General features: G+C 40.2%; 1 protein-coding gene across 4 annotated transcripts in view; it reads right to left on the reverse strand.

Moving 5' to 3' along the window:
- Window positions 1–18,693, reverse strand: part of ASB7 (ankyrin repeat and SOCS box containing 7) — a 29,923-nt gene extending 11,230 nt beyond the window's left edge. For 3 of the 4 annotated variants that reach the window (XR_014854244.1, XR_014854245.1, XM_085070349.1), the window contains exons 1-5: window positions 18,554–18,690; window positions 17,755–17,849; window positions 12,239–12,337; window positions 8,859–9,119; window positions 1,753–2,358 (exon numbers count right to left, since the gene is read on the reverse strand). Coding sequence is in view for 2 of the 4 variants with exons in the window: in XM_085070349.1 (XP_084926475.1) it covers window positions 1,753–2,358; window positions 8,859–9,069 (817 nt within the window). In the remaining 2 variants the exon portion in view is untranslated. Of the gene's footprint in view, window positions 1–1,752; window positions 2,359–8,858; window positions 9,120–12,238; window positions 12,338–17,754; window positions 17,850–18,553 lie in introns of all 4 variants that reach the window. The other variant, XM_085070350.1, reaches the window with a different exon arrangement.
- Window position 18,694: the final 1 nt, after the last annotated feature.

An 18,694-nucleotide genomic window follows, 5' to 3' on the forward strand; every position in this document is an offset into this window, starting at 1 on the left:
CATGAGTTTTCAACAATTCCCTGTACAGTCAGACTTAACTGGGAACTCCACAACCAAAATGCCAGCTTGCTCTCTATCCACCTCATCTCTCATCCAGCATCTTATTAAAGTAATTATTCATGAAAACCAGGGAAGACAGTGTTTGGATATTTATAAAAAGGGCAGCAGAGTTTGTTTACAGTGGTTTGTAAACATATATTCATAATTATTTTGCTCAGAAGCACAGAGCTGAAGTGTTTTTGTCAGCACTGCTTTCCCAGTTCTCCCTCCAACAGCACAGAACTGGGAGAGTTCCAACACTGTTCCACTGGCCACAAATTAAAGCTATTTATTTTTTTGTAGCAGAATTTACTTCTCACTTAACATTAAACCCTTAAGGTATGGAATTTGCAAACTAAAAGTTACAGTACCCGTTTCCAATAGTCTTTAGACACTGAGGAAACACTGAAGCAGCCTAAGTCTTCATGCTTACTGATATATCCTAAAAATGAAAAACTGCAAGCCTGGATATTATAGCATCTCCTAAAATCCCTGACACTGCAACTATATAGTGAGAGGCTCCCAAAAAGGAAACCAGAAAGAAATATGTTTGAATGAGAAGGGGCAGGCAAATTAAACCAAAATTGATTAAGTGCTCGTATTTCTTATTATCAACTTCCACCTTTCCAGAAATTCTCTTTCAATTTCAGATACGACCAAAAACAACACCACAAATCATGCAGAAAAAGAAAGGAAATTCCAAATGCTTATTTGTGTCAGCTACTGACAACAGATCCCAGCTGATTCACTTCCAGCCCACACTGACTTTCAGTTTCTTTACAGAGTATATAGGTTGTCTAATTCTCATTTGAAAATTACCACGTCCAAAAAAATAAAAGGAGCTGTAGGGGACAAAAAAGGATATATGAAATACCCCATCCTCTGTAGTGCAAAGATCGTTCTAGTTGGATGGTAACTTATCAGGCCATCTTAACATGTTTGAATTGGCAAACTGCTAAATGCTAATCAGCAATTCCTAAATGCTTTAGGCAATATTATAATTATGAAACACTAGTACATGTTGAGAAAGGAAGATAAAACTTTCAGTAGATCCACTATACCAAAAACTGGCAATCAAAATTGATCCACATATTAGGAGCCCAATACTTTTTCTAAATATCAGAAGTCATCGCGAGTTAAGATCTCTTGTATTTCAAAGACATCAACAAAATCAAATCGAAGCTACACAACACATGAAACCCCTTCAAGCTGCAGGAATGAACTGTGGCATTTTGTTGTCTGGTTTAGGGGAGGGAAAGAGAGAATGTGGGAGAACACAAAGCAGTCAAATCTCTTTTCTGCGCCCTGGTTGTACTGCGGATGAAAAAGCCAGCAACTGCCGAGGATTTGCACGGCAATAAAAAAGCAAAACAAAAGACACTAAAAAACCCCTAAACAAACAACAAAACCAAACAAAAAAATCTTATGTGCTAAGGCCATTAATAAAATGAGATTTTACAGTCCACTCTTTTAAAATGAATGCTTCCTGTAGATATTTAAACAAAACTAATTTAAATGAAATACACTTAACATTAGCATCCTTGTCAAGTCAGAGATTCTCAGTATCACAATCCCTTCACCTTCCCAGAAATTTTCTAGTGCATTAAAATATCAAGGGGCAGAGAGGAAGCATTATTTTTTTTCTGGGGCTAAATTCAAAGAAGGCTTTTAGAGGACATTGTGTCCTGTGATTAACTTCTCTTACATACATACTTGTCACTTCTTGTAAGAAATCCAGACAGGGTCGGCTACTTCCAGAAATACTTATTGAAACAGCCAGTGGGGTCTGTCCTTCATAGTTCCTTGTGTTAGTGTCTGCTCCGTAATTATACAACATTTGTGCACAAAGCACATCATCTCTAAGAGCAGACAAGTGTAAGGGTGTCTGTCCATCTTCCAAGCGCCCCAAGTTTGTATCGGCCCCTCTCTGGAGGAACATTCGGCAGTACGAGTGATTGCTTTTGATCACAGCGTATCGTAACAGGAACCCATTCTGAATGTCGATGTTGGCATTGTGGTCCAGGAGGATTTTCACACAGCTTGACCTCTCCCGGATAATGGCCAGCTGGAGTGGTGTAGTACCTTTATCACTGAGCGGATCAACCTCAGCCTTGAACTCCAGGAGGAGCCTGACAAAGGAGTCTCTGCCGTAGTGAGCAGCGACGTGCAGGGGAGTCCAGCCGTCGTTGCTCTTGGCATTAATAATGTCACTTCTGTAGTCAGATTCCAACATCAAGCGTGCAATCCTCGCCCGGCCATGCATGGCTGCGTAATGCAGAGCGGTGAAGCCTCCAATTAAGTCCTTAACTGTGGGATCAGCTGAAGTTAAAATAAAATTTAAAAAGAGTTAGAAGGCGTTAAGGTAATCCAGTGCTGGAAAAAAAAAAATTAGGGGAAAAAATAAAAAAAAAATCAAACAGTAATTGCTAGTCTTTCCAGGCATAGCATGACAGGATTTTTGTACTTCAAGTTAATTCTTGCTATTTTTAAGACAAAGTTGAAATTGTGTTTAAGAATGAGTTACAAAAATAAAAAAATTTCTTTTACATACATATGTTTCCATTTGACAAATACTTTTCCACATCTCCCTAGCACTCTTAGGAATTAATTACTAATTACTCAAATCTCTCTGTCCATCCAGTTTTCCTCCAGCTCTACAATATTACATTTCTTTCTCAATGTTCAACTTTATTTTCCCTTGTGTTGCTTCTTGGTCTTAAAAAGAAGCATGTGTAGAAACATCTGCTGTCCCAAATTGCGGATGTTTTGTGGTCTGGCAGCATTGTATTGTTTTTAGGGTGTAATGCTGTATTAGGTAAAATGTTTCTCTGTGGTCTGCAGGATTTCCAAAGCATGTAGGATGTATGTTATTTTAGATTATCTTGATAAAATCTCTTTTCATAGCTGATGAATCTGTTTAGAATCTGTTCTGAATTTATAGTTTCTCAAAAATTTAAGAATGTAAAAACCCACTTCTGAAAGGAGTCAGGTAAAAACTGTTAGTCCAGAATCCAGTTAATTACAGATTTACTTCCCTTTCACACTGCACAAACACTCAGACTGATTTATTAATTTAAAAATTAAAATAATCCAATCAATTCACTTAATCTCCTCTCAACACCCAAACTTGTATAGCAAGTGACTAATTAATTACCCAAGGCAAGGTGCCATTTCTCAGCCAGACAACAAGCCAGGTTGTGAGGTTTCTCCTTCCACCATCCACAAGTACTGCTGTTGGACACTAAAAGGTACAAACTTCAGTGTGGAAGTTTGAACATTTTCCCAACCTAAGTCAGATACCATCTGCACAAGGTACCAAAGACCTGCTCTAAATTAAATTCACAATACAATTATTAATTGCAGGCTACCCCAGTCTGAACACACAAAGGTGCAAATGCAAGACAGGAATAATCTTCCCAACCCACTGTGATCATATCCATGTAACATCAAGACAGACATTGGACCAAAATGAAAAGACTGGAAGGAAAGAGTAGAGAATACCACTGCAGAGATGATCCAGCAATTGTAAGGGTATTTTTAAATGTAAAGAGAAGACTGAGGGGAAGAAAACGAACTAACAAAGAAAAGCCAACAAATGAATGCAGCCTGACTACACAGAGAAATAAGATGTGAGAACTGCCTCTAGTGCACAGAACAGGAATAAACATAGAAATAATGGGTAGATTAAGGAAATTTTAGTCCCTTGCTAGTGACAGCTTTCCTCGTCTCCTGTGAAAAGCAGAAGTTTCAGTGCTCTAAAGTCACACTAACCTGAGCTAAAGGAATGGATGAAGCACCCACAGCTCTGCAGGAAAATGCAGCCAGTGACTGAATAGGTGGTTCCTAACCTGCATGGTGATCATGTCCAAAACACAGCGAAGAATCAGCACGACCCACACAAAGATAATGTTTCAAAGTGATGCTGCTCAGTGTGTCTTTCTTCACACTGCTCAGACTAATCTACATTGATTTCTGAGTGGTGATAAATAAAGTGGGTAGCAGAGGCATGAGAATTGAAATACAGAGGGATGATAAATTCTGAGGGGCAGAACTGGGAGGAAGATGGATATAATGGGAAAGAGACAGCAGCAGTCAGAGTGTTTTCCACCAAGAAAGATTTTTAAAAGAAATAATGTGTGAGTTGTACATTCTCTTTCCCACACTGCCTAAGGCATACAAGGCATCATTTCTATCCCCAAATGAGGTGCAGGTCACTGCCACAAGCCTGTTTAATCAATGCCATTTCCAAATTCAAGCAGACATGGCCCAACTTTTGTGTGTGCACCTATATGCACTTTTATACTGGTTGTTGTAATCCATACCCAACAATTTCCTTGCAACATAAGGATGCTCTTTACTTATAGTTTTAAGCACCTTTCCACACCTTCCTTACTCCCAAAATGCCATTGCTTTTGACTACTAGAGTGAACAAAAAAGTTACTAAATGTGAAGTGCCTTAAGAAGGATAGGAAAAAAAGCCTCACAGCTGGGCAACCAAGCAACACAAACAACCAACCTTTCCATGACAAACCAGATAGAAAAACCTTGTGAAAATATACTGTAATTCCCATTAAGATTATGGACTTCTAGCGAGCCAGCAGTCTGCCTCTGGATTAGGGAAACAATTTTAACAGGATCGAAACGTCTGCTGCTATTCCATCAATGTCCTGCTGCCACCTCCTGGAAAACTCCCGAACTTCACAAGGGCTTTTAGCAGAGGCTGGACCTGCATCAAGTTGCCTAAAATTCATCCACTCAGTCCCTGTCTTAGTAAAAGTAACATCCCAAAGCTGATGCTGCCTAAAGAACTGGTGCTGCTGTGGGGGTTTTGTCTGGTTTTTCTAAAAGGCTTCAGTATTGGTATTATGTTGTAAAGTAACTCTCTCTCCCTGGAACATGAGTGATGTAAAAATTAAATTTGAATTACTCTCAGCTTACCTTTTAGGATCTGCAGTGGGGTAACTACCTGGTACAAGTGTATTTAGTTAGGAAGAGATTAAACCAGCACTTGCCAGCAGTTCTTTATCTCATCTCCATCCTGACTGCCAAACAATTCTTTCATTTCAAGTTTCCCATTCATGTGGGGAGAGCAGAATCTAGGAACATGAACAACTGCATCTGGTTACTTCTAATGTTCCTAAATATAAGGCATAATAGAATGGCAGAAACCTTGCACAGCTTATCAAGGGTACCAATTACTGCACTCAAGCTCACTCGAGATGAAAATTTGTAGCATTGAATGATACTCAGATTATTTTATTTCATGTTAAAGTTGGACAGCTAAGCTAGTCGTTCAAACTCTACTGTTAATAAAACTCTTTTTTAGTACTGTAACCTAGAGGATACATAGATTCATAAATATCAGTCTAATATTTTGGAGGAAAACTCAGTTTTCCTTTTTCCTGAACACCTTACTTAGGTCACTCTATCACAGAAATTTGGGAAGCCAAGAAAGAATGCTTTAGCAGTGCTTCTGGCTTCATAGAGTACTTCTATTATTTCAAGCTTATTTTCTCCCAGCAAGGGCTTAAGTCTGACCACAAGGTTTAGAAACATGGCTACATGTGGCTTCTGTTTTGAATCTCCTAAGATAACATTGATACAGAAGATATCCAGGAAAGCATTACTGTCCAGAGACAGAAACACTTTAGGAGCTTAGAGGGGGTGAGCATTTGGCCTTCTCTAGATCCTCCCAGATTCTGCCTGACCTTACTAAAATTTAGATACCTTGAAGCCAGGACTATAAATAAATAAATACATCTGCTTGGCAAATTTCTTTTACTATTTCATTTCTAGGAGCTTTAGTGAATTATTTCTTCATTTTAATTTGAGTAACCAGAAACTGCTCAGTTAATACTGAGAAGGTATCACCAAGGGACAGCTAAATAGACACTTTCAAGACTTTAGCTTGTTGTAACATTAATAGTGGTGGTTGGAAATTAATAAAACATATTTCTTATCCACTGTTGGACTGTCCGTCTCTGTATGTCATATTAAAAATTTAAAAAGTACACTAAAGGGAAAAAAGGCTTGTTACACAAAAATCCAAGATTACTAAAAACTACACTCTCCGGTTTGGTGTTGCTTTGTAATTCCAGATCCTTTTTATGGATGGCAAGAGCTGGCTTCATAGCATCTTCACTTTAATAAAACGAGACAAATACACTAAGAAAGTAAAATTCACTATTTCTCATGAAAACTAAGTTTCTCCATGGTTATGATGAACTTTCTGCATTTCACCAGTTGCTAAATAATATCTGTTTTCTGACCTATCTCCTCTGTGTCTAGCTGGTATTTCTGCTGGCTTCATCCTTTAGTCTGGACTGGCTTTTTCTGCATTTTCCCCATCTATCTGTGTCTCCTTCCTCAGCAGATAATAAAAAGCTTCCTGCTGTTCCACCACCTCCACTCAAATCAGCCAATCTGCATGCACAATGCTGTCCTCTGGCTCTTTTCCTTGCTGGTGAGCAATGATAGAGGAGAAAAAGCAAAAGCAGGAGGCGGACAGGTCATGACTCCCATAAGAATTTACTTTTTATTTCCAGGTCAGTGACCAGATTCCTTCTCAGCCTTTATTAGCCTGACTCAACCTCCATCCCACTACCAGGCTATGCTGGGAACCTTCCAGCACCTCAGACCTGAGGCACAGCACTCTCTACCCTCAGCAATAGCCCACTGTGGTTTTCCCATTCCTGTTTTCCCTATGAAAATATTCTCAGCTCTGCTAAGCTTCATCCTCCCTCCAGACAGCCCCAACTACTACCAGTTGCTCCTTCCTTCCTATCTCAATTCCCTCTTTCCTGCAGAACTCCACACACTCCCTCTCACTATCAATTTATTACCAGTATATAGTCAGTTCAATACTCTCTTTACCATAAGATCCACAATAGAAAAGAACTTTTTCCTTCACCTCAGTATCTTTTTTTTTTTGTTCCACAGGGATTAAGCACCAGCAGCAAAACAATCCACTCCAGAGGGAGGAAAGTAGAGACCATGTGAGGAAAGGTAGGTAGACAGAAACCTCTCCCTAATGAGAGTGGCATGATTAACTCAGCTTGTGAGAGTCAACTCACTCACTGCTTAATAACTCATTTGTGACATTATTATGTTATAAATACTCATTATTTTTATGCCTCTGTTTTGAGGGAAAACGAGGCAAGGCACAAGACAGTGCCAATTTTTGGGAGTGAAGCTCAGCTGCAGCAAAGCTGCTGTGGATGACTAACCCTCACACTATTTGTTACTCAACTTTCTCATCCCAGTGATTCAACTCTAAGCTGCCTCAGGACAAAGGTGTTTCATTACAGGCACTTTTCATGAGGCATCACATTCAGCTGGTACTTTGTATAGGAAAGAGTAACAACAAAAATAAAAACAAACCACTGCATCAGCAGCTATGCAGTATCAAAACCTATAAAATGAAAATATATAAGAATACAGAAGGGATTGGGGTTTTTTATAATCTTTAAATTTACAGATAAAAAGTTAAAATCAATGTATTTCACTTAGAGCCTTAAACTTATGAATCATCAAACTGAAGGCTTGAGATTATCCACAACATTACATTTAAAAAGTTGAATTTAAAGTTATATATTAGTGCAATTTAGTAGCTTTTTTTCTCTTTCCAGTAAGGACATGGGGGTTGCCCTTTTTATGTGGTTACAATCTGTAGAAGGTATAACCACATGGTCCAGTTGCTCGGGCTGTATTTCACCACTGCCCTTAAGGAATAAATAATAATATTTCACCACTGCTCTTAAGGAATAAATCACTAAATTGTGCCACTACCACAGCCTGTTAATGCCACTCCACTTTCAGGATGATCCATACAGCTGACAAACACTGAGACAGACACCAGGGGCCTATATGACCTCAGATAAACAAAGCATCAAAAAGATAACTTCCGTTTCCTTGGGACTGAAAACATGTCAATTCATAATTCATTTGGTAGGGACAGTGCTAGAATAGAGGATGCTGTTCTCTAAGAGCACTGATCAGAATGTGGAGAACATCTACTGATTTCCTCTCCAGTACCCCATTAAAAGATTAGGACTATCCCTTTTTAAAGCTTCAAGTGGCCTTGCCAGATAATAAAGCAATGAGAAATTCTGACTGTACCACCTGGGGGATAATAATCATCACCCACATGAGTGTCACTTAAACCAACAAAACTCAGTCAGTTCTTGAAATAAAGCTTCATCATGGCTGCATGCAGGAGAGCTGTAAACTCAACTGGATTAGCTGACACTAGAGTCCTTGCACAGAGGACTGTTTTTGTAAAGTTTAGCACATTCTGTTAATGCCTCTATAAAACTTAATCTTTAATGCAACTGGTTAACTTGCTTTAGAATTCTGCAACAAACTTCCCTAGGATTTCAATTCAAGGACCTACCTTCTTCTAATAATACCCCCTAACAGAGAAGAAAAGCCTGGAGTGCTGTGAGTGCATTTCCTTTTATAATGAATCCTTCTGCCCTATTTTCATAATGCTTATTCATTCCTTTAACGATTCCTAGGCAATGCTGGGGGGTGGAAATAAGCTATTATGACATAAAGCTAATCTGTGATGTCATTCACAGGGTATGAATCAGAAGTAAAGAGGAGGAGAAAAAAAATACAAAAAACCCGAAAAACCCAAACACCAAAAAACCCACTAAAAAACAAACAAAAAAAACCCAAACAAAAAACAAACAAAAAAAGATTACAAAAGATAATCAGAAGTAGTTTGATATCTAATCAGTGCTGGAAAGCCCTCCAATGGAAATTGGGACAGAAAGGTGTCAGATGAGTATAAAGATTTTTCTCTGTGGACAACTCACCTCCATGTTCCAGAAAAACACGGACACATCTCTCCTTGCCTCTTGCTGCAGAGAAATGAAGCAAAGTCCAGCCATTGGCATCCCGACCGTTTGGAGAATATCCCTGCTCCAGCATCTTGCGCACGGTGTGGACATCGCCGGCGGCAACGGCAGCCTGGATCTGCAACTCTTCCTGTAGCTCAGGGTTCCTCCTGCAGTGGTGGTGTAACATCCTAGCTGAGTCTGGCCTTTACAGGAGCCTCATGAGCTCACACGAGTCACCTTCAATCCATGGGAAGAAGGAATAAGTTAGGATTGGGAGCAGAAATGGGGTACCTAGAAAAAAATTAATGAAATGCGATGCTAAGATTTCTCTCTGTATGCTGAGGAAAATGATGTTACACAGAGGATAAACCTCAGATGATAAACCTCAAATGATCTCACTGCTATTAGCAAAATCATAGTACATGGCTGACATCACTGAACTGCAAAAGGAAAGGACACTTGCACATTATAAATAGTAAACATTTTCTTCAGAAATGACAGCATCAAACAGCAGTTCACCGTTAAAGCACCTGAGCAATAAGCAAAATGAAAAATCTCCAGAACCCACCATTCACTTCAAAGTCACACCGTGGTTGAAATCACTAACTCCAGAGACACTAATTAAATGGATGATCCAAACTGTTGACTGGATGATCCAAATTGTTGCACGAAGCAGCCCTGCACTGCAGTAACTAAACTGTGATACTCCTTATTTTTCTAGAAATGCACCCCTTCTAAGCTTCAGTGAAAATATCTTGCCAATATAATCCTGTGACCTACTGCACGTGAGTATTACTAACACTAATGTTCAAATTGAAAAGTTTAATTTTCTTTTTTACCCTTCTGTTTTTGTAATTAGAGTCTACTCTCTATTCTGGCTTGTGTACTTTTTAATTAGTACATAAAGGCTGCAAAGAGCTTCTACATTCCAAAAATCAAACACAAGAATAATAATATATGAGACCTGAAAATACATTTAAGTGCAGTTACTACAGTCCAGTCAAACACCATGAGAACATACATCAGAATAATTCAATTTATAATTACCTTGGTACAGTACATGAGAGCTGGGCCAAAAGGGTATCTAAAATAGTCATTGTAAAAGAGCCTAGAAACAAGCACACATTGGGAAAGAGGGCTCTGTTTGAAAAGCACCCATCTGCAGTTCTACTTGGGGACAAAACAAGGTATTTAGGGATTCTTCCCCAGTACACAAAGTTAAGTGTTTGTATTTTCACATAGATTGTGTCTTATATTCCATACCCCTAAAATTCAAAGGAATATCAGAAGAAAGAATAAAAGGAGGGTATGAGAAAGGTAATCTGAGCAATAGGTGCCTTAGAAAATATTCAAACCTGTTGCAATGGATGTTAACAGACCTAGAAGATTAAAAACAGGAATGTATTTAAACTCCTGCAAAGTTAATCAAGATTAAAGTACAAAGTTCTAAAGATGAAAATGAATTTTAAGCAAAACTTAAAATTTACAGTGATTTTTTTTTGTTTATTAGGGTGTCAACCCACATTACCACCTAAACCTTCTTTTAGGTATCATAAGGATTTCCAAATCCTTGTGATCCACAGGTAATTCAAAAAACACTGCAATCAACTCCCCATATCCCACTGGGCACTTGTTTTCCTGTGATCAGATCTAGCCACAGACAAGAGAAAAGTGAAAACATCAATCACTGCCAGCTTTGCAGATAAAGGCACAGTGTGTATTTGCTCTTCTACAACCTCGTCGTGCTCATGGTAAAGAAGTTATTTATCTGCTTTTTGGAGAGATATAAACTCATAATTAACAGGTGCTCCAATGACCCTACTTACCCTGCAAATATGGAAATTACACACAGCAAATGCCTGTCTCTGACATTTATAAATGCTTCAGCTTACCATGTATGGCAACAATCACTACTTCAGCATAGGGTTATTAAAGAAGACTTTTTAAGCTCCATATGTTATACATGGTTTAGAAACTGGCTTTGTTTTGTTTTATAGTGTGAACTTCATTATCTGAGACTGGAAGGAAAGGGGATTTACAAAGCAGCAATTGCTAACTCAATAGGTCAGCTTTTGCAGCATATTCCAAAAATCAAACTTAGTTAATCTGATGACAATGGCAGTATTTCTCTTGACTCTAATAAGCTTTTGGTAAGCTCTTTTCCAAACTCCAATTAGCACTGCAGAACATGCTCACCTATAAGACACTGAGCTTGACTTTATTCTGCATCACACCACTAACAGCACTGTTAATGAAATTCCAGCTGCAAGAATAAGATCTTCCTTTGGATTTGCAGGTGAAAACTGACTGTGGAATCTAACTGATGGTAAGCATGAGTTGTGCAAAACTCTTAAAAACAGTAATTCATACTGTGTCCCCTTAGCCCTAGTTTCTGAATATCTATAAAACCAAGATGTGAAAACTTTTTTCTCTCAAACTGAGAACATCTGATCAAAAGTTAATGTAAACAAACTTCATGATGCCATTTTTATAGATCTGTCTTGTAAAGGATCAATACCTGCAAGCCCCCATTTGATCCTGAAAATTACAGTTAGACTAGTTGCTCAAAATGCTACAGAAAGAGATGGGATGACTAAAGAGATAAAGTGAAATGGGAATTCTCATTTGAGGGGCCAGCAGCATTCCCCCTGCAACTCTCTGTGAAGACAGTTGGTTAAGGAAAAGCAAAGCTCTCTCTCTCACACTTCTCAGCTGGTGGGTATATTTGTAATGCAGCACTATAAAAAATTGGCATTGGTTCCATATGTTGCATGTGACTGGCAGAGCTTATTCAAATTAGCTGGTACTAAAGTACATAAGTACTAAAACACACAAAGCAGAAGACAAAGTCAGGCAGCTCCTTTTATCACTTGCACAGTTTCTGTAAATATCCACTTTTGATTCTCACCCCTATGGCAAGCAATGAAATTCAAATTACAAGAATACTTAACCATAACATTAAAGGTTTCAGGATAGTTTTAGGTACACACCAGCTTTGAAAACATTTTCACTTCTGCTCCATAGATCATTTAAAACTCCTGTTTGCAAAGCCCCATTTAAGACATCAATCTTTGGAGAAGGGAAGGAGGACTACTGGAAGTAGCCCTTTGGCATTTAATATTTAATGTTTTGCAACTGTAATCAATCTCATTCAGAACTCAGCATGCATTTGGGTTGTTACATATTGGCTTTCTGCATGCAAGTAAAAAAAATGAAATGAAGCACAGGGGGAAAAAATAAACCTATATATTCTTGGTTATAATGATTGTATAGTGCCATGGAAATGGAGGACAACAACAGTTACTTAATTGATTTTGCAAGTACAACAGGATAAACTCAATGTGGTCCTGAATTACCTTATAAGAGGTTGTTACTCTTTGATGGATGTCCCACTCTTCATTTTCTTCACTATTCATAATCTTCTGTGCCCATGTGTGTCAAATAACCTGCTACCCCTTAAAAAAAATGGTATTTCTTGTTAGTTGCAAAGAATAAAATGAGAGGTTTACTTACGTTTACTTTGTACTTGTGTGAGAATGCTACATTTTAAAGCAGTCATGTCAGAAAAGACCCAAAGTGTGTTTTCTTTCATTATCAAAGAGTCCCCCAGAGGCTGGGGTGGGGAGAGTTTGCTCCTGCCAGATGAGGAAAAGGCTACAGAGAATATTTTATGGAAGACAAGAGAAATGAGGGACGTGCTTTCTTTCTGGAGTAAACCTTGAAGAAATGGTCTACACTCTTCTCTAATGATTACATATATCTGCTCCTGCATGGAACAAGAATGGATGCAAAGGTTACAGTAGGTATTTCTGCCTGACTGCTCAACATCTCCCTGTGGGAGTCAGATGCCAGGAAATACATTCAGGATCCACTTAGTTCTTCCCAAACTACTTTTGTGGGTTTTTTATTTGTTTGTGGGATTTTTGTTGTTGTTTTTGTATGGGGTTTTGTGGGTTTTTTTCTTAAATCTCCATCCCATCCTTGCTTCCGTATCTAAAGAATAAAACCTGAGCCCACAGAGCACCGAGTTGTGTCCTTCAGCTGGGTTTGCAGTGCCACCAGCCTCTCCTCTCCCTCACATGATGGCTCAAGCTGACACATGCTGTGTTTCAGGAACAGGTAAAGACACCTCTGCAATACAGGAAAACCACCACCTCAAAAATCTTCACCCTTTACCTCAAGTAGAAAAACCACCCTTTTAGAATCAAGGGTTACCAAATGCCAGTTACAATCCCTCTGCAGATTCCTCCTCCAGACTAACCCTTCCTTATCCTCCCTGTCACCTGCAGTTAACAGGATCAGTCCCACACCACTTCTCCTGTTCTCATCAATGCTAGTTCATTAATTCTTTGTACACCTCTACCTGACCTTTCACTTTCTTTGGCAGCAAACTTTTAATGACAGGACGCCTTATCTCATCTGAGCGCTGCAATAATATAATAAACAATAAAACCATTAAATACTTAATTGTGCAGCTGATCACACAAACCCAATTGTGACTTGTTTCTCCTGCAAATGAGTTGCACCAGAACAGTTCCATGAGCTGTGCTGCTCTTTACTTAAGTTGAAATTTCTGCCACTTAATGCAACATAAAATCATGCTTTCGCAACAATAGCTCAAAGAGGAGGATGAAAAAAAGCTCTTTTCATCCCTCTTATGCACATTTTCCAAGAGCTTTGCTTCTCAAGATAAAGCATACAAGGTCTTCAGATATGCTTACAGCCATGCACAAAACTGCACTGCCATGACCTAATTTGATCACATTTCTAGCCTTGTTTTTTTGCATAGATGATCAGTCGTTCACCTTTTTTTTTTTAAATTTTTGCATGATTTTCACTTTAAAACCCACACATTTTTTATTAGCTGATGCAAATTAGAATTGCACTGACTTCACAGACTACAGACAAGGTAACAGATTGCTCCACTAAAAAAGTAACAAGCTTTTTCCCCCCAAAGGAAAATTAGCTGCATATGGCAAGAGTAAGATCTGCAACTTTAATAAAAATAAGTCATATTTAGTGAAAGTAAAGCTCTCTCACTCAATGACTTCACAAAGTTTGATTAAAACACTAATAATTATAGTAGAAGCAGCAGCAAATAAAAATAAGACAAACATGCTCATTATCTATTGATAATGTGTCATATTGTCAAAGAGATCTCAGACTTTTCCACATCAATGTGTCACTTCTTTAAAGTCACTGCAAATATCACGTGGAAAATTAATTCCAACATATGTATACACTTACTTTAAAGAAAGTTAAAGGTTGGTACAAAAAGCAAGACCTCAAAATTCAGTATTTTGCTCGTTCACACGGCCTGACAGATAGACCTGATTCCTAAACTCTGAGATTCCACATCCAAGAGCAGAATAAGGACCATAATTTACTGATGTCAGCCTAACTCTGTACAACAAGGAAAGTCTACCATTACATATGACATTTAGTATCTGGCATAGACCTAATCAGTGCAGATCCAAGCTGCCTGTGGTTGAAGTATTCCGAGACATTTAAATCAAATAAACAACAGAAAAAAAGGAAAGCCCTTTGGAATAAGGATAATCACATCAGCCTTCATTAGTCTCAACTCACTTCTCCTACCCATTTCAAAACTTGAACAAGCTAAATGTGTTCTCACTCAAATGGCATTTCAAAAATGGTCAATATATTTTTGACAAACTAAACACAAACACCATCTTCAGCTGTCACTCAGGTTCCTACACCAGGAGCTCTTCAGACAAGAGAATAAGGCAAACAATTGTGTTATTATTTGCATTTTCATATCACAGTCGTGAAGTTTGCAAGTAACATGTGAAATATCAGCATTTCACAGAGCCTTATAATCCTGAATATATTTTCTGCTGAATGTTCCATGCTACAGCCCAGACAAACCTCAAGCGAGGTAAAATCACCAAGAGATGAAAATCATCAAGAGATGAAAATCACCAAGCAACACATGCAAGTTGCTGGGACTGAAAGTAATGAGTTAACAGTGCATGAATCCAAAACATCACACAGGAACTGCTACTTCAAAGGAAAGCCTTCACTCCTCACAAGCTGTCATTAAAAGTTATGCATTTCTCGTGAGAGCTCCTGTAAGGCCAGCTTGTAGCTTGGACGAACTAAATTTAAAATAACCAAGAGTAAATCTACAAGTCCCCCACCAACTTCAGGTGCTCACAGAACTAAAGATGCTGTTGTTACACACTAATAAGCAGCTGTCGTGTTGTTACATTCTGCAGGTGGGTGAAACTGAAGCACAGAGGTGTCATTTTACTACAATTACCCACCTCACAGAGAGGTTGTGAGGTCTGACTTTGGGCCTGGTGGAGAATCAGAGAAATCACCCAGCTCAAGCAACTTCAGGTCTGCAAATCTGAGGGAAACCTCACCTTCAGAAAGCACAGCAACTATTAACCATCCTCAGCATCTCCACCCAAACTCTGGCAACCTTAAGCACATGCAGAACCCCGTGAATAAAATGCTGCAATTCCTTCTGAATGCAGGACCTCAATGCTGATGCTAAAGCAAGGCCCTAGAGCTCTTTTTCAGTAGAGAATGCTGCATCAGGTTCACACAGCCAGAACCTCCTCCCTCAAGATGTGCACTGACAAACTGCAGGGAGCTTGTGCTCTGCAGCACGCTCAGAGATCCTCGTGTACCAAGCAAAAAATACCAATTCTCCTCCAACTTACAGCAGTGCTGTTAATAAGTTTTAAACAGCAAAAGTCAGATGGAAGCTTAGCCTTAAAAGTAATTAATTTGTAGCAAGTGTTAATTGCTAAGATTTATGTATTTTCACATGACTCACTCTGATTAGAGAACCCAAACACCAACATCGCCTGGAATGACAGAAGCAGGAACCAATGGTGAGTTCAAACCACGTTAAAGCACTCACTTCAGCACTAATACAGCACAGCTGATGAACAAACTGAGCACTGCTTACTGAGTTTGTGTCATTCAACAATCTCTAGAAGTATATTTGATATATATTTCTATCTAATCCACCCTAGAAGAAGCCAAGTGAACAAAATTTGTTGGATGTCTTTAGCGGACAAAGAAAGATTTTCGCTGTGATAATATCGTTGTGCAAGCACTGCTGGAACAACAGAAAACCATCCCTCACACAGCACATTTCCTTTAAGGGTTTAGAATTCACAATAAGGGAAAACAAACCCAAAATGAGTATACAGCCTGAAGACTAAAGTTCTCTCTAAAGGGCTGCTATACTTGCAATATGCTGCCTTTCTTCCAGGGATCAAGAGCAGGACTTCAGTGTATCAGTAATCTCTGCGCCTCGTTTCAACCATGTGCAAATTTCTGCCAGAAGTTAATTCCGTGATTCCTATGAACTCAATTCCAGTCTCTGCATTTGAATCAAGCTTTGCTGCACTGGCATTTCCCACTAGGAAGGAACTTCACAAATCAAATGAAAACTTAAGGCTCCTGTTGTGAATAAATCCCAAAGATCTCATGAATTGTGGGCACCAAGAGATGTCCTGTTGGAGCAGCTACAGCCCTGATGAGAGAGGCACTGGGTGGGTTGGAAAAAGGGAGTTATGATAAACTAAATTCAGATGAAACAGCTGTGCCATAACTGCACTGGTAAGTTTGTACATCTGTCTCATCTGTTAGCAGGAAAATCCCCCCTGGAATCACACTGGGCATGTCCACATGTTCTGCTATTACTCGTGGGTTATCAAAATAACATGGAAAATTTCTTCCTTGCACTTCCAAAACGTATCTCAGAATTTGCTGTACTGCGTTAGGGAAGGATGTTTTATTTAATCTTCAACACAGAGCAGCTACTTTTTGTCTTAATCTAAAGACATCTGTATTGGAAAAATGATCCAGCCTTGACCAAGACTGCTGGCAACACATCCTGCTCTTTCTCCTGCAGGCTAATGCTCAAAAACAACTGATTGCCAACAATGAACAACGTTTTGGTACAGTCAGTGACATCTCTGAAAACACAACACAGACCAGAGGGACCTCTACGGAGAGCATCTTTGCCAAAAAACCCAAACTCACCTACATTTGAAACAGATTAAAATGGCTTCAAGAAAGACTCAGCGTTAAAAGGACGCGCAGAAACTCCATCATTTGGAGCACACGAACAGCAGGATGCAGAAAAAGACTGACTGACATCATTCACCCCCCCACTCTCTCTCCTAGGATCCATCTCTTCATCTCACCACGTAAAACACGCAATTCTCCCTACGAACAGCTCTCCCCCTGAAACAGAACCTCCCTCCTACCCGCAGCACTGGTTTTGATGACTCCTTTCATTTTTTCCCCTTAAGCACCCAACAGCATCATCTTCTTCTATGATCTCAGCCCAGAAAGTAAGTACTTGTAAACAGACACCATCCAATTAAATTAATTTCAATTTTTGCAGCTCCGTTACAACACACACCCAAAAAAAAAGTGACCCACGCAGGAGTGAGGTATGACTAAACCAACATAATGCAATTACCACAACCTAGCCCAATAAAGATTTTAGAATCAAAACAGAAACAGTACTGAACCCATACATTTATGAAAAGACTTTAAGAAAAGATCCTTTAAACAACCTGGAGTGAAGTAATTTTAAGTGACATTCCTGAGACGGAGACACAAAAAACCCATTAAGTAGCAATTCATAATCAAAATAGCGTTTGCAGAATAATTTTAGAAAATTATAAAGTGTTACAAGAGGAACTGTACTTCAAATGGGCTTCAGAGCTTTCAAACTTTAAAAGGTCAACAGCAAGTAGGTTTTAAGAGAACAAAGAAATCTAATGCTACCTATTCAAATCCATAAAAACACAAGAGGCCCCAATCCCAGCCAAACCATGTGTCTAGGATGACTCTGAGAGTCTAAATGAATCATCACCTTTCTGGGGGTTTTTTGACTGCTGTTTTCTCTCTTCTGTGTTATTTTGTTCTTTGGAGTCACTATTTTTAATTCTCCTTTAAGGCAGCTTAAACCTAAAAAAAAAATAAAAATAGTAGAACTGAGCCACACAATGACATAAAAGAGAGAAATGATGAATAAAAATGATTAATACAAAAGCAGTAGCTGGGCAAAATAAGAAGAGCCTTCAAAAATTTGGAAGGAAAAGGGTTATTCACCAAAAACGGGATCTCTCCTGGAAAAGGAGGACACTCTCCCGGGATAGTAAGGAGTTGAAGGGATAATAACTGCAGGAGCGCTGCCCTGTCAAGGCAGCTCCTCCAGGGAATGGAAGTAAAGATAAGTGCTAAAGAATGGGACAGGAAGTAACCCAGAAAGCTGAGCTGCTGGGAAACCAAACCTCTCCCTCGCAGGAGTTCACGCTCCAGGAGCCGTCAGCCGCACACACACACACACCACACTCACACACACACAAAAAGCCGGCCAAGCCCCGGCGCTCAGCTCCAAGGCCCCGCGGCCGCCAAGGCACCCGGGGCGCCGCCGGGGGCTGGGGACGGGGACCCCTCTCCGCGGGCAGCCCCGGGGGCGGCCCGGAGCCCGCCGGGGGAACGCGCAGGGGCGGCGGGGGGCCGCGCAGCCCTTCCCGGGGAGAGCGGCGGGGGCTCCCCTCACAGCCCCGCGCCCGCCGGAGGGGCTGCCCGGTGTGGGCGAGGGGAGGCCACGGGGTCGCGCCCCCCCCTCCCCGCGCCGCGAGGGACCCCGGGGCGGCCGGGGTTACCTGCGTGACCCGCGTGCCGGAGCGGGGCGGGCCGGGGGCCCCGGGCGCGGCCGCCCCCCGCGCTGGCGGCGGCGGCGGGCGGGGGGTCGGGGGGGCCGAGCCGAGCGGGGACACTTCGCTCCGGGCCGCCCCCCTCGGCTC

Source organism: Lichenostomus cassidix, chromosome 10 (assembly GCF_008360975.1).
Source record: "Lichenostomus cassidix isolate B80296 chromosome 10, HeHo_3.0, whole genome shotgun sequence".
NCBI lineage: Eukaryota > Metazoa > Chordata > Aves > Passeriformes > Meliphagidae > Lichenostomus > Lichenostomus cassidix.